The following is a 16,749-nucleotide window of genomic DNA, read 5'->3' as shown; positions in this document are numbered from 1 at the left end:
AGAGGGTGAGGCATTAAGCCTGGACATTGTGCTAAGATGAACACTGAGGTCTTCTTAATGTATCTTATGCTTATCACAATGTTTGAATGAAAGTTCTGAAGATACCAGAACTTTTGCAATATACTACTCTAGAAGGTGGTGTTAATTAAACTGACAACAGACACCTAAAACTTCTGACCCATTCCTTTTAAGTAGGTCAAAACCTTCTCTTAAAGTTCCTTATAAATCCGGGCGCCTGGGTGGCTCAGTGGGTTAAGCCGCTGCCTTCGGCTCAGGTCATGATCCCAGGGTGCTGGGATCGAGTCCCACATCAGGCTCTCTGCTCAGCAGGGAACCTGCTTCCCTCTCTCTCTCTCTCTCTCTGTCTGCCTCTCTGCCTACTTGTGATCTCTCTCTCTGTCAAATAAATAAAATCTTAAAAAAAAAAAAAAAAGTTCCTTATAAATCCTAACAGTCTTATTTCAGAAAGTCTTAGAAACTATACCTAGTTTTTACTCAGTTAAGAGAAATTTTGTAAGAGAGAGATGATCATTTACCTTAAATGATCCTGGGGCTGGAAACAATTTGAGAAATTCATTTGCAAAATGAAATGTCTATTATTTAGCTTGTCTTTGAAAAGCTGAGTGAGACTTTGGAGTTGCTGTGGAGAAGAAAAGAGAATCACATTCCTAAATTTATTTGTAAGTAATGTATATGCATCCATGATTTTTCTTCTTGCTGATGGTAAAGAGAAACTGAACTAGCAGGTTAAACTTGTAGCCTTCAAAGAGAACCTCCTCTCCTTGCTTCATACACCTTAAGTAGATGAAGAAGAAAAGATGTCATCTCTGAATAATAAATGGAAGATTAAGAGAGGCTTAATCTCTGTGGTATTTCCAGTACCCAAAGTTTCTTTAACTACAAAGTCCATTTCCAATGTCTTGCCTTTTTTTTTTTAATTGCATGAATTGTCACCAATTTCCAATACATCATCAATGTTCTTCATTACCTTTTCTTCAGCCCATGGAGTCATGTGAAGAATGATGCAATCATGGAGTGTCTGGTGAAAGTAAAAAAACAAAAAAACAACTAAACACACCTAGTAACATAGAAGTGAGGTATTCACGTTCAAACCTACCCCCCACCCCTGCCTTCTTCGTGCCATTTGCTTCCAGTGACATCCAGTTGACTTAATTGGTTTAGATAAAAGATTTAGCATAGACCCTAGCAATTTTTTCAAGAAATAGCAGAAGTCCTTTGTAGATGATAATAAAAAAGAAAAACAAAACAAGAGTGGGGTTAAGGAAGGAGGAGGAAATGTGGGGCAAAAGAGAGTGCGTTGGATACATTTTCACAGGCCTAGGTCAGTAAGGGTGTGGCTGATAAGTTTCAAAAGGGGCAGCCTTCTTGTTAAGGCAGAGAGCAGCTTCCTCCTGTCCCTCAGCTTCTCTGCAGATTGAAAAACCTCCATCAGGGAAGGGTGGAGACTTCTCAGCCCTCCTCCTGCCTCCGAGAGGCTACTCTGACTGCTCTAGAGTTGGGGAAGAAAGAAAAAAGAAGGGGTAGACAAAATCTTATTTGACTGGAGAGGTTCGATCTGAAACTTATTTACATCTGAATAGTAAAGTGAAATATACCTGAAACTTATTTTGCACTCAGTAGATATTTAAAGCTGACTCCTGTGTGTGTGTGTGTGTGTGTGTGTGTGTGTGTGTGTGTGTGTGAGAGAGAGAGAGAGAGAGAGGTTACTATGGATCTCATGTGTGAATAACCACCCCTTCTCTGCCCTCCCAGTCACTGAAAATTTCTCCTTGGCTGTTACCGCCACTGCAGGAACTCTTCCATCTCTCTACTTACAAACACTCCCTTCAGCAAGATCTTGCTGGGCAGAAGGGGGCTGGGCAGTAAGAATAAAGGTTATATTATGAAATTTGCTCAGGAGTCTAAGTCTGAGAATAGTCACTAGCATAAATTCAATTTGCAACCATTATATTATACCCTTAAATTAGATGACAAATGATTAAAAGACACAATGAGGATTTTTTATTGTTGTTGTCAAAGCTGTTTTCTTTCTAGATTGCTAAAGTTATGCAATTAATATATATATATATATATATATATATATGTCCTTGAAACTTGATTTACTCTCTTCTCATTTTACAGTGAAAAAAAAATCTAAGTTTATCCAGTTATTTTGTAGCAGAGTAAATTCTAGAAAGAGAGTCTCCTACATTCTATGCCACTATTATTTCAACCTTGTGCCTTTAGGGTGAATACTTAATAAAATGATTATTTTAGGAGAGATGCTAGTGTTCCTTTGCCTGGCATATCTTAAAGTATTGAAGGGTGCTTATGATAGAGACTGAAGCTACTGTAACTCAATTCTTAAATAATCTTTTTAAGATAATCTTTTTTCAGTTTAAGTGAAGACAAATGACAATTGAGGCTACAGAGATCATGACATTTTGGGGAAGAAGTTTAACTAAAGAACCTAAAAGTCCCTGTTACAGTTTAGATAGTAAGCAAATTGTGCCCATCTATTTATATGACATGTATAGTCATGATATATGGTTTTCCTGAGGCACAAAAGTCGAGGCCAAGCAATTGCATATTAATTATAGTGTTAAATTCTCCATAGCTGCCTAAAATCTATATACTAACAATACTGTAATCATCAATTCATAGGCCAAATATGACTGATAGAAATAATTTTTTAGGCCCATCTTCTTGCCTTACTTTTCACTTTAATATTTATTCCTATAAGGTATTTTTAAATGCTTAAATAGCTATAGAATATATTTGACATTCTTGGTAAACCTTTTATTTGGGATTATGTTATTTCTTACTCTGGAAAGACTTTATTCAGGCACCAATTGCAATTAGATTATACAAATACTCTAATTATGTTGAGTGGAAATGATTCTTTTTCAGAATGTTTTATAATAGTCCTGCTAAACAACTTCAAATCATTATTTGGTCCTTCCTAGCCTCTAAGATTATTCAAAATTGAAAATGAAATTATTCTTCTTTTTCACTCTTATTTTTGCTATAATGCATACCTCTCTCCCTCTCTCCCTTTCTCTCCCTCTATGTCTCTTTCTCTCCTTCTCTCTTTCTCTATCTCTCTCTCTCTCCACACACACACACATGTACACATATACATATAAGTATACATATACATACATGCTTTATACATAGACATATACATATACATACATACTTTATAGAGTTCTATTTTATAGTTCTCTCAGATCTTTTATATATAGTACATTTGGGTATACAGATGAAAAATCATCATCAAATATTTCTAGGCCTTATAAACCTATGGAAGAATAAATGAGCCACCATTCTGTTATTTCAGAGGGTCGAGCTAAGACCAATAGCTAGAAATTACTGGAAGCAGATTTCAGCCCAATAGAGATTATGGCTTTCTCCCAATCAGAAGTATTAGAACATAGAAAGGGCTTCTTGGGGAGGAAGTGAGGCCTCTATCATCAGAATGATTTAAGTAGAGACTGGTTTTATTTATACTGAGAGAAACTTAATGGGCTTTAGTTGAAGTAGAATACCTCCAAACTCTAGGATTTTAAGATTCCTCTTTAGTTTTGAATCCAAGTCACAAATGCATATTCAGAAATGAAACTATATAACTTTAAAGGATTTGCTAATAATATGTATGCTCAAGTGACAACCAATTGGGCCAAGATCAGGTCTGACCAGGAATTACTGCCAAGGTGTGCAATTAAAAATTATACAACTTGGGTGTGGGCACCAGACATCAAGTTTTACTTCTGAATAAGTACGTGCTAGTGACTTGAACTACCTAGGTTCCCTAGGAGCACTGAGGACTTAAGGCTTTGGGCTGAGAAAGATCAGTGTGTGAGAAAGAACAAGAGCCTTGCCTTTTGAAATGAGAGGCTGCAGCCACTAGCTCAGGAAAGCTTAAAGGGAAACCTGGTAACATTTTTCACAAGACTTAGTATCACCGTTCATGTTTATTGGAAAGTGATAAATGAAAGGGGTTTGTTGAATTCTTACGTGATTTTTTTTTAAGATTTTTATTTATTTATTTATTCGACAGACAGAGATCACAAGTAGGCAGAGAGGCAGAGAGAGGAGGAAGCAGGTTCCCTGCTGAGCAGAGAGCCCGATGTGGGGCTCGATCCCAGGACCCTGGGATCATGATCTGAGCCGAAAGCAGAGGCTTTAACCCACTGAGCCACCCAGGTGCCCCTCTTACGTGATTTTTAAATTTTAATTATGATTTATACCCCCACCTGCTTTCAAGTGAAATAATAAATAGTTATGATCTTCTGTTCCATAATGGAACCGAACTTCCGTTTTGGTAAATATACATTAGGAATGGTTATGCCAACCAAAATGCAAAACTACAATACAATGGAAAGGCAATTAAAACAACACTTTCTAAAAATATAGTAAATGACATAAATAACTTTCATAAAGTAAGTAATGTTCAAAGGGACACTAGTAAGTGACACGCTTTCCTGTTTCGAGAAGCTGGTATTATTCTAGAGTAGTAGAAGAAAAGAGACTTTCAGGATCTATTTCAGTGTAAGGCATTCTTTGCAAGACTAGTTTGGGTCTGCAGCTTCTAAGGGGAATCATTATGATTCCTCTATCAGGTTTGTTGTTGTTGTTGTTGTTGTTGTTTGGACCCACTAGAGTTTTAACTAATGCGCATGATATATTGATAACATAGCTGCAGACGTGATACTATTTTATACCATGCAACAAATACAATTGAACTTATCACCACAGAGTCACATGCCTCCCCCAGGAACCACCTATAGTTTCTGACGAAGGATAAGGGCATCAGAGCATGTGTGGTAAAATCATTAAACTTTGCTCTGAGCCTCTTCTCTCCAAAGACCATACCAATGACATGAGAAAGGGAGCACAGCAGCATCTTCGGGTCCTTACTCATCTGGCCAGGGTGGTGCAGAATCCCTGTTTTGACTTGTACACTGGCAGATTTTATTTTGCAAGTGTATATCTCAGCATGAGCCACAACCTTGGGGACAGCCAAGTGTCAGTTTATTCCCAAGTTCATGGGGGAGGAACTCACTTGAAAACACAGGGCGAGCTGGGTAGCGATGTGGGTTGCATCATGGTCTCTAACCCAGTATTTCTCAGACAAGATCTTTCTAATCTGCTGATTAGATGGTGGCTTTGTGGCATTTGGCACATTCGTTTTAAACAGGATGTATCCATTTTGTACACCCACCTGGTTCCTGCCAAAGAGATGACCTGTTGAGACAAACAAACAAAACTCTAGAGTTTCCAGGATACAACTGAAAGCAGTCCGACTATGTATCCCCTCCCCACCCAAAAGACTGTGGAATCTTCCTGGAAAATTCACTGAACATTATAAAGATAAAATGAGTTTTTCTGACATTTTCAGAGACATTTAATACCTGAGAATTTCCAGAATGTGATGAACTAAAACAGCCTTTTTAATAAGTGTTGGTTAAATGGCGGGGGTGGGGGTGGGGAGCAGTTCCTTAGCTGGTATAAACTTAGGTTAACAAACTCCTTGAAGACCAAGGCTAAAAGTCATTCCACATAATTATTAGGTGATCTAAAATTGCAGTCTGACTTGAATCAAAGCAATCTGTCTTGTGTCAACAGCTCCACTGGCCCTTCATTTGTGGGTAAGCAGAGTAGTCCACACATGACATATTTGTATAATGCCAGGAGAGTAGGGACGCACTGACTATGGCCCTATAGCACCTTTTCCCTCTTGTAGAGCAAATGTCAGTCTTTTTCATTAGATGATACTAGAGTGCCATGATAATGCTGTACTTGCAATTTAGGCTTTGGAGCCGCCTGATAGATAAGAATTCAATCTCACCGCTCTTCACCCAACATCATTCAATCTGAGACACTTGGAGTGAAAGAGAGAGCTATTCATAATGACACCAGGACAACACCATGTCTTGGCTATGCAAAAACCAGAGAGTTCAGTCCTGCTAGCCTACCACTGCAGAAAGGAATGCAGGAATAGATGGGGCAGGACAGCATGCGGAGGTACATGGGAGCAAAATTAACCTTTCACTACACACTGTTGAACTTGTATCTTTCAGTGAGGTCAATGCAGAAGTGAGACAGTGAATAAAAGGTGTCCTATGGTGCTTGCAGGTGGATGAGCAAAGGGATCCGTCCTGCCTCTTGGCTCCTTTAGAGGAGTGCACAGAATCAGCTTGATGCTGTTTTTTATAATACCGTGCATGTCTCTGAGGGATTTAGAGTAGTTCTTTCCACCACCAGGTAAAGAGGATGAGGGTTAGGATTGAGAAAGTGTCCTCGGCCAGATTTAGGTAGGTTATTAAATTCTGATGATTCCTCTTAAGAGCTCATTCAGACAAAAGGAAGCGATGAGCCTGACCTATCAGGATAAACAACTTAGAAAGAAGCAACCCTGTAATTTTCTAGATTTGACTTTAAAAATCTAGTCTTATGGGTAAATATTAATGAAGAGAACTGATCAAGTGGTGTTAAGAGTCTGGAGGGAGAGACCTTAAATCACAAAATAACACAGGGAAAGTGAGACTGAAAAATGGGAAAGTATAATCTGCAAGAAAAGAATTTGGCCTCTTCCAATAGGAAAAAAATCAAATTTGGAGGATTTTTGCTTTTGCAATTTTTAAAGGGCAGAAGTACCCTTTATGAATTTGTCTGTGTGCTTGGAGCTGGGCTAGCCCCAGACTTTGTATACAATATAATGTATATTGGGAGAGGCAGTTTTATTGGAGGTGGGCTTGAGGAAATTGAGGTTGCTAGGGGATTTGTTCTTAGACAGATCTGGCTGTCTGGTAAGCACAGTGTTTTTACTAACATTTTGTGCTTATTGGGGGCGGCTTGACAAGTCTCTTCCTGTTCTATTTCGAGATGCCCCCTTACATCTTGTTTCAGACCTGGAACACTTTGAATACCACCCACATGAGGCACAAAATGGCTACATATTTCTGCAATCTGTTGCCATGAGCTAATGACAAATGTAATACTGAATAATATATAAGTGTGAATTGTAGGAAGATCTATGTAGGCAAGAGAAATGGATTGATCTTATAATGAGATGAACCATTTTACCCTCTGCCTTATTTAAAGTCAAAAACCTTTATCGTAACATTTTAAAACTATAACTTTTATTGTCACTTTTGCAATGTCTCATTTTCTCTCTATTCTCACATCCAGTTAATTTATCAAGCACATACTTACGATGAATTATTTATGCAACAGGAAAGATTTTTTGGTTTGTTTGTTTGTTTTAAGATTTTAGTTATTTATTTGAGAGAGAGAGATGAGATAGCAAGCACAGAAAAGAGGGAGAAGTAGGCTCCCTGTTGAGCAAGGAGCCCAATGCTGGGCTCAATCCCAGTACCCCAAGATCATGACCTGAGCCAAAGGCAGCCAATTAACTGACTGAGCCACCCAGGTGCCCCAGCAACTAGAAAGTTTTAATGGCTATCCATTTGCAGACATGTTGGGGAGGAATCAAACTGTTTGAAGTAAAAGGACAAAATGCATAAAATAACTCCATTTTTATAAATGCTTTAATGAGAAATAATATTATTACCAAAACCAGAAGAAAACCACCTTCCATTAATGAATGGTAGCCTGTTGTGGCTGGATACATTGAAGGATTTAAAACTTCAGGGTGCGGCAGAAGCTGCTTAGCTTCCTGACTTCTCATCTGGGAAGTTTTGAGGCTACAGACAACTGACAAGATGCAGAACAGTGTTCTATCCACTTACTAGGATTTTCTTTGGGAACGGATTCCAAATGGGATTTTCTCAAGGAAGATGTGGTTTTAAGGGGTGTACACAGCATGAGTGAGCAAGACATGGAAGAACCAGGGTCAAGAAACCTGGTTATAAAATTTGAGAAACTGGTTTCAAAATAAAGGAATATCCACCTTCCTTACCCCATTTGAAGTCTTCTTTCACACTTTCTGGTGAACAGACAGAAAAAGAGCTGCCTCGGGTTAATTAGAAAGTAGTCCAAAGTTTGAATAAGGTAAATTTTGGAGTGAGTTTGTTCAGTTTCCTGTCTTTTCTATATATTTTTTTTACGTTTTTATGGGGATATAATGAGACATCCTTATGCAGGGAAGCGAAAGTCCCCCTGATGTGTCAAAGCCATATGCAAGTTCTTACTTCACAACTTTGCTATTCAAAGCATGGTTCCCAAACCAGCAGCACTGGCTTCACCTGGGAGTTCCTTAGAAATGCTTGGTCTTTTTTTTTTTTTTTTTTTAAGATTTTATTTATTTATTTGACAGAGAGAGAGAGAGAGATCACAAGTAGGCAGAGAGGCAGGCAGAGAGAGGTGGGTGTCGGGGAAGCAGGCTCCCTGCTGAGCCTGATGTGGGGCTCGATCCCAGGACCCTGAGATCATGACCTGAGCCAAAGGCAGAGGCTTAACCCACTGAGCCACCCAGGTGCCCCAGAAATGCTTGGTCTTATGCCTGCTACGGAAACTACTGAATCTGCATTTTAAAAAGATCCCCAGGTAATTGTTTGCACACTAAACTTTGAGAGGTATTGCTTTACAGTGTTCACTTTGTCCCTCCCCGCCTGTTTTTGCTTAATCTGCACATGTACTAAGAAAAGACTCCATTGTTTGAACATGGATTGCTTTGTGTATTCTCTCCAATGATTGATTTAATGTGGTGCTCTTTCTCTACCAGCTGCTTACTTCCCGGCCACCAATGCTCAAGGTCCTTAGGAAATGATTATGTACTATGGTCAACTTTGTGGAAGACACATTTATCTACACAAACTGTAATGAGGAAGTTGTCTTTAAATAAAATCACACCATACACGCCAAACTTATGTGTGAGTTTGTGGGATATGAAGCCTACCAAGTACTAACATTCATCAAAGGAAAGTGAAGAGAAATATTCCGCTTTACCACTAGGTGGAAATAGAGTAATTTTGAGTATACTTTCAGAGTCATGAACTACTACCACAGGAGATAAGCTGAAAAGGACCTAAGAAATCATTTGCTGTAATTCTTATCTCCTTAATTTCATTGATGAGCAAACTGAGTTTCTGGAGATGTGAAGTAAAATTGCATCTGTCTTACAGATGGTGGTCTTCTAGAGCTATGGTGGGGGAGAGTTACTGGTAAGTTTTGATCTTCAACCATTTTCATCTATACGAATAACATGTCATTATCCTCCAGCATGAAGGGAAGACAGGATGTAACACCTACATTGCCTCTGTGTTACTGCTAAAACTAATGACGAGCACAGTCCCTTAAATTTGTGAGGATAGGTTTAGAATAAAATGATTTTTCCTCATCCCTGTATTAAATTAATCTCAATCAAGTAATAATTCTCCCTTTTTGTAATAAAGAGATATTCAACCAGCCCATAAAGTCACACAAGATTTTAATCAGATTTGTTTTTACAAACATTTTTGGTTTTTACATTTCATATTGAGTTCAAATTAAGTACCCTAGAACACAGCTTCTAGTTAGCGGGTTAAGGAAGTACTTTATGTTTTTCAGAACTTGAAATCTATTCCCAATATTTTAAAGAAAGGAAGGGAATCTGAATTCAGGCCTTGAGGGACATTAGGAAGAATCTACTCTAATCTCTTTCCATATCTATGTATCTTACAGATGAGAAGTACCAGAGAACCAGGGATGAAGTGTGCTGCCCACAGTAGCAAAGCCATCACCATGCTCTTCTTTGTTCTAGGACAGACTCTAGCACATATTTTGGCCTATAACTTTCTGTTGTTCATTGGTGTGTGTTAACCACAAAAGGATTATTTCCATTCATTACATCAAAGAGTGTATTTAAAAGTTAACTTTTAGTTAACTATTCCTAAGTACTATTTCCTAAGTACTTATGTATTTAATACCATAGTGTCATTTTCCTTTTGATATTTCTGTGACATGGTTGATTATGATCATCTAAAAATTAGCATTCCAGTCCAGAGTCCTGGCTATCATTACCATGTTCCATATGAACATGGATAAAGCATGTTGAAGCAGCATATTAAGTATCCAAGTCCAAACACATAGGAGGAACTGCCTCTCTAGGAGGCAGGGGCAGCAGCCTGTCCTAAGTGTTTAGAAGCCAGCACTTGCATCACTGAGCAAATGACATACTTAGCTGCCTTCAGAACTTGAGTATTTTCTCAGCAGTAGAGCCTCAAGTGTGGGACATCCATGCTCTTAATGGCACAGCTACATGGTCCGAGTCCCTTGGTATTAAAATGGTACCACAAGAAAAAACAAAACAAAACAAAAAACCCACAAAAAACCTGGAGTGACCCTAAAATTAGGGCAGGAATTTGAAATAAAAAAAGATATAGTGCAGGGGAATAAATGTTCTGAGGTATGATGGGAAATGACATGGTTCCCAGATTTTCAGTTTGTAGAGGATGGAACATGAACCCATGTCTGCTATGGTTCAGGAGACTGTAGCCTCTACTCTTAGCTCCTTGAGTGCAGCGAGCTAGAGGCAACCAGGTGTGGTCCTGTTTCACAAGGTCTGAAGTGAGGACTGGACAGGGATTCTGGTTCTACCACTTTGCAAATGTTCTCTGCCTCATGTCCTCTTTCAGAAAATGGGGACAACACTAGCAAAAATCTAGTGGAGCTCAGAGTTAATGGATAGAAAGTGCACGGGAAGCAAGGCACCTAGCACGATAAATGGGGCTCCTCTCCATCCAGGCAGCTGGCCTCTCTGTGTGGCAACTTTCTCACCTCGTCCCAGCTCACTTCCACAGGGACCTAGGATCACCTGGTAAGATACTGTGACAAGTACACTTTGAAAAGTATGATACTCTACACAACAAACAGAGGATATCATTATCATTAAAGGCAAAGAGGAAAGCTCTGGAGTCTAAATACTTGGGAGTCTGAGAAGAAACTATGAAGCAAAGAACATAAACGAGTAACACATTCTTGATGGGTACATTTTATAGCAACGGCGGTCACTTAAACTGAAACTTAAGGGGTTTTAGTTCGGAAACTGCCTACACTGTACCTTCCGATAACTCAAACCAGGTATAGGCTGGCTCTGAGGCCCTAACTGGGCAGGGGTGGAGGAGGGAGTTGAGGAGAGAGGTGGGGTCGTCCTGAAGGTGGGGAGAACAGGTTCTCTCAGGAAGGGTCCACTGACCAGGAGCGGGGATGAGGGAGGCGAAGAAGTTTATCCATCAATCAGCCAAACCACCACAGATAAATCAAGTCCTGCGCCCAAGCCCTAGAAGGGCTAGTGGATTCATCGCGGGTATTTCGAGGGAAAGAGAGTGGCGGCGGGGCGGTAAAACCGTGGGGCGCTGGAGAGGTGGGGCGGGGCTCCTCACCGGCCCCTCCGGCTTCCCTGCTTGGCGGAGGCGCTGGAACGTGCAGGCGCTGGCGTCCGGGGCGGCGTGGGGCGCGCCGGGCAAGTCCCCGCTTGCAGGAAGCGCGGGGGGAGCCCCTCAACCTTCCTCCGTCCCCCGGCAGGTGAACCGGGTTAGCGCCTCGCGACCGGGGGAGAGAGGCCCTGGGGGCGTGCGGGGGGGCGGGGCGGGGGGCCGGGCGCGACGCGTCTCTCATTGGCCTCTCGGAGCCGCCCCGGCGCGCGCCGCTTTTATAAAGCAGCCAAGCGAGCCGGCTGGTCCTAAGCCACGCTTCCCAACGCCCCGGTTCTGCTCTGCTAGCTCAGCCCGCCCGCACCCACCATGGCCACCATTCAGCAGCTGGTAGGAAGATGGCGCTTAGTGGAGAGCAAAGGCTTTGACGAATACATGAAGGAAGTAGGTGAGGCTCCCGGCCAGGCGGCGCCTGTAACGTGACGAGTGTGTGTCTGTTCCTGGGTCCCCTTCAGCGTGCCGAGCTCCGCGGCGGGGCATGCCCGGCTGTCTGCCGCAAACCCCTGTACCCCCATCCATCTCCCATCCCCCCACCAGCACGTGGGCAGGCAGCCGGTAGAGCAGCGTGCGCCTGCCGCCCGCCTGCGGATTCTGAGACGTTCGGTCTCCGGGGCCCTGCAGCTCTCTTCCACTTTCCCCTAGCCCACGCGGCAGCCATCCGCACTGCTTCCTGTCTTTTAGCGCGCTCCACTTCCTCCCGCCCCCAGCTTCACTCCTTTCGATCCCCTCAGACAGCCCCCATAACTCTCCCTCTTTTTCTTTTCCCACTGCTCGTCTTCCCTCCTCGTGCCGCCGTCCTGCCGTCCCGCCGTCCTGCCACTCCCACTCGCCCCATCGTGGCCGCACCCACTCCCTCTTTCCCACCTTGCTCCCGCCTTGCCTCGGCTTTTGTTCCTGGATGGCGCACGGGTCCCCTTCTCCACAGGGCGCGGTTTCCAGCAGAAACCCTTCCGAAGGTCCGAATGGGGCGACAGCTTCGGCCCTCGTTGTGCGGCTCGGCCGCCTCTGCCCCAACCCGCAGGCGCTCTGCCCCCCTCACCGGGTGAACCCCGGCCCTTTGGTTTGGAGCGGCTCCCGGCGGAGCGTCGGGTTATCCTCGCCTCCTTGCCTCAGAACGGCGCTCCGAGGCGTGGCGCTGGCGGCTCCGACTGTCTGGCACTGCCCGCCCTGAGCCCTGAGCGCCGCGGTGCCAAGGGCATCGGGCAGTGCCCGCTGTGCCCACGGAGGGCCACGCGCTACTGCCCTGCCCTCTGCGCCTGCAGGGTGGGGGGCGTAAAGGCCGGGAGTGGGTTTATTGGAAAGCAGCGGTCAGAAACTGCGGAGCCCTCCAGAGGCTGCTTTACAGCTCTATGTAAGATGGGTGTGGCCCTGCAGGAGGTCGTCCCCCCCCACCCCCCTTAAAGCCTTTCAAGGCAATATGAGTCTTTGTAGGAAGATTCCAGTTCTTTCTCAAAATAGTACTTGATTCTCTGTTATTGTCCTTTTCTAAGGCAGTGACAACGATTGTATGCTGGTTGACCCATTGGGTGGATTAGCAAACAAAAGTGGACCTTTGTCACAGGCCACTAGGAATTGGGATGGAGGACTATAGCATGGATCTTCTCAGAAAAGGGGCGTCCAGCCCTAAGACAACTGCTGTAACCCTGAGGGTGCTTTAGAAGCTGCCCATCCACAAATGTTAGCATGACTGCTTTCTGGGGCAGACTTTACTACAATAACCCTCTGCAGAAACCTAGTCCCTGTGGCACTTCAGAACCCACCTTCATTGGCCTTTATCCAAGACAATGACAGGTGAAGGCTGGTTCTGTGGTGAATCTTGAGCGTATTTATGATTCTCTGAGTAAAAGTAGAATTCAATCTTTTTCTTTTTTGCACTATAAGTCTAGATCAAGGTAACTCTAGAAGAAGCTAATTATTGCACTCATAACCAAGAATTGTCAGTGTGTGTTCACTTGTGTGAGGATCAAATAAGGAACGCTGTTTCTCTGCCCTTTGAAAATGAATGTGCTCATTGGGTGGTTTGTTTCCAGGGTTCTAGAATCATGAAAGTTGTGCTCGCTTCGGCAGCACATATACTAAAATTAGAATCATGAAAGTTGTCGGGGCTCAATTCATTAGAGAGCAATCAAGGTGTGGGAAGAGCAGAGCCCTATATTTGTCCAAAGTGAGAATTAATAATGACTCATCTAACAACACGAGGCACCAGTCCCCACACTAGCAAAAGAGAAGGCACCCAGGGGACATTGCAAGCCTAGCTGAGTTTTTATTATCAAGCTAGTTACTCAGCTTAGGTTTAGTCTCCTCTGTGAAGACAGGATTTGGCCTAGATCTGTTTCCTTATAAATGTTAACATTAGGGAGAAGTAGATTATAAATTAAATATGGTATCAATATAGTAAATGAGTTACACAGCTCTGAATTGCTTACTGGTTTTGAGGATAAAATTTCCCCAATTTATCTGCATCACGATTGTGCAGTTAACTCTTAAAATAACCATGCTCTCTGAACAGAATTGATTTGGATCGTATGTAGCTGTTAATCAGATATTTATCAAAAGCTTTGCATGTGTCAGACTGTGTACTAGAGTCATATAATACAGTGTTTGGCAGAATTGAGTAAATCCATTTTGGAAGTCCAGATTTCTTCCCTAACTTTCTGAAGGCCAACATACCATGGTGGCCAAGAGCTTAAGATTCGGAGCCAAACTGCCTGCTCTGTTGGTTCCAGCTCCTTCATTTCCTAGCTGAATGAGCTTGGGTAAGTTACTTCAGTGCCTCATTTTCTCATCTTATAAAATGGAGACAGTACTGTCTACCTCTCACACAGTTGTTGCAAGACTTCCATTAATTCATATATATTAAGTGCTGGCTCCTTGTGGTAAACTCTGGATATGTACACTTAATAACAAATTACACTTGTTATTGAGAAGTGAATAAGTGGAAATATGTACCACACAGTAACTGCAATTAAATTACTGCATTTATTATGTAAACCAAAGCCCTGGTCTTCCTGTTATTTAACATGATAAAACATTCTACAGGAGTGGGAATGGCTCTACGAAAAGTGGGTGCAATGGCCAAACCAGATTGTATCATCTCTTCTGATGGCAAAAACCTCACCATAAAAACTGAGAGCACTTTGAAAACAACCCAGTTTTCATGTAACCTGGGAGAGAAGTTTGAAGAAACTACAGCTGATGGCAGAAAAACTCAGGTCAGTCATTATTCAACAAAATCACAGGGACTTGTCGAATGATAGATTGTATTAATAATAGTCTTACTGTTTAGAGACAAAACTTAATGAAAAAGTTATAGTATTTTATGAGTTGAGTTTGACCAATTAGTGAAAGTACCAGCTTCATATCTTAGTCAATTTTGGAAAAATAGTTTAAGGAATATGAGAGAGAATAAGTGTCTCTTACAGGGGTCTACAATTGAAAAGCATAAACTGTATTATTAATAATATTGGTATGGCTTAGTGAAGTGGGCCCAGAAAGAAAAAGCTGAAAAATGTCGATTAAGGAAGTTATGAGCATCTCTCTGATAACATACTTTGGAAGATTAAAAAGCGTATTTTTGCAGACGGTCTGCAACTTCACAGACGGCGCATTGGTTCAACATCAGGAATGGGATGGGAAGGAAAGCACAATCACAAGAAAATTGGAAAATGGGAAATTAGTGGTGGTAAGTGCCAAAATTCTTGTGTCTTATTAGGCTTCTTGTTTGCATTCAAATTTCATATAACTGTTTAATACTGATCATGAACATGAGAACTAGGTTTGGGTAGGAAAAAATAGCGAAATAACAAGGTAGACACTAATTACCTAAGAGAGCCCTTTGTGGGAGTAGAAGACATAAGATGACAGCAGAGGATGTACCTGGAGCTGGGTTTAGTCTATGCTCATTGTGGCATTACAGTAAAATCTTGGGCAAGCCATCAAACTCCCCTCCTGGGCATACATCTTTCCACTTCTTTAAAATAAGGAACAACATTTGCCAAGATCATATGAATACTTTAGACTTTGCAAATCAATACTTCAGTTTGTAGTAAAGCATACACATGTCATAAACAAAATAACAGGTTCTAGCTTTTCAAACTCAGGAATTCTAAAATTCAGTTTCTCCATCTATGAAGTAAATTACAAAGTTTTGTAGGATGTCAATCCTTCTTTTTAACTACCATTGCTCTGTGAGGCAAGACTGACCTAATTCTTTAATATCGTTCTTTCTTCTAGGAATGCGTCATGAACAATGTCACCTGTACTCGGGTCTATGAAAAAGTAGAGTAAAAATTCCATCATCATTTTGGATAGGAATTAGCTGTGAGGATGAACAAGCTCAGTTCAATGAGCAAATCTCCATACTGCTTTTTTTTTTTTCCATTACTGTGTTCAGTTATCTTTATCACAAACATTTTACATGCAACTATTTCAAAGTGTTGATTTAATTAGGATCATCCCTTTGGTTAGTAAATAAATGTGTTTGTGCTATGCCAGTGTTGTATGCTTTTTTAAAAAACATCATATGAAATTAGTGGTGAATTTAAGTATGAATTGATTAAATTCTCAGGTAGTCTTGAGAGTACTATATTGAGATCATATTTTATTTTTATTTTTTTAAGATTTTTTATTTATTTATTTGAGAATGAGAGAGAGTGAACATGAGAGGAGGAAGGTCAGAGGGAGAAGCAGACCCTCTGCTGAGCAGGGAACCTGATGTGGGACTTGATCCCAGGACTCCAGGTTCATGACCTGAGCTGAAGGCAGTCGCTCAACCAACTGAGCCACCCAGGCGCCAGAGATCATATTTTAGTAATTTATGTGTAGAGTTACTTCTATGGAAAATACAGTACCAATCATTTCAATTTCCCCTACACTATTTGAACTCTGTATCAGCTGAAGAATCTTAAATTTCTGGCGAAAGACTATTCTCATTAAAAAAGAGCTACATAAACATTATAATGTAAATAATTAGAATAAAAATTAAATGACCATGATTGACCAATGATCATACTTTAATAGTGCACTTAGAACTATTATTCATGAATTCTGCAACCCCAAATTCCTTTAATTAACTTTCTGAGGACCTACCATGTACCAGGCAGTGTTCTAGAGGTTGAGGCATATCTGGACACAAGGTCAAATCATTGCCCTTGCCATGAGAAGAAACATCAGCTTTAGAAGAACACATCGGATTCCTTAACAAAAGCCATAGAAATAATACAGTTCTGAAATACTTCCTGTGTGCATATATAAAGAATAACTAGGATTCTAGTGAACACCTGTTCTGCTTCTCAAACCCAAATACAAACATTTGCAGTTCACATTTGGAGAAATAGCTTGTAGACACTGGGCTCAAGACTTGTGTGCATGA

The 16,749-nt window shown here is 41.5% G+C and overlaps 1 protein-coding gene and 1 long non-coding RNA gene across 6 annotated transcripts in view; one reads left to right on the top strand and one right to left on the bottom strand.

Annotated features, from left to right (window-relative positions):
• FABP5 (fatty acid binding protein 5) overlaps window positions 1-15,868 on the top strand; it is an 80,289-nt gene extending 64,421 nt beyond the window's left edge. For 2 of the 5 annotated variants that reach the window (XM_046025473.1, XM_046025477.1), the window contains 5 exons: window positions 605-680; window positions 9,090-9,128; window positions 14,418-14,590; window positions 14,959-15,060; window positions 15,612-15,868. In XM_046025473.1, coding sequence (XP_045881429.1) covers window positions 605-680; window positions 9,090-9,128; window positions 14,418-14,590; window positions 14,959-15,060; window positions 15,612-15,665 — 444 coding nt within the window. In that variant the 3' untranslated portion in view covers window positions 15,666-15,868. Of the gene's footprint in view, window positions 1-604; window positions 681-9,089; window positions 9,129-10,463; window positions 10,763-11,497; window positions 11,767-14,417; window positions 14,591-14,958; window positions 15,061-15,611 lie in introns of those variants that run through there. The other 3 variants (XM_046025497.1, XM_046025482.1, XM_046025489.1) reach the window with 3 other exon arrangements.
• LOC123954376 lies at window positions 695-14,411 on the bottom strand. Its single transcript, XR_006821072.1, has 3 exons — window positions 12,243-14,411; window positions 5,066-5,247; window positions 695-1,039 (listed from the first exon to the last, which is right to left on the bottom strand). It is a non-coding gene; the product is annotated as an uncharacterized LOC123954376 (long non-coding RNA).
• Window positions 15,869-16,749: the final 881 nt, after the last annotated feature.

The sequence above is a fragment of the Meles meles genome, chromosome 1, assembly GCF_922984935.1.
Source record: "Meles meles chromosome 1, mMelMel3.1 paternal haplotype, whole genome shotgun sequence".
Lineage (NCBI taxonomy): Eukaryota > Metazoa > Chordata > Mammalia > Carnivora > Mustelidae > Meles > Meles meles.
Note: the sequence above shows the minus strand (reverse complement) of the source record. Positions and strands in the feature narration are given on the sequence as shown.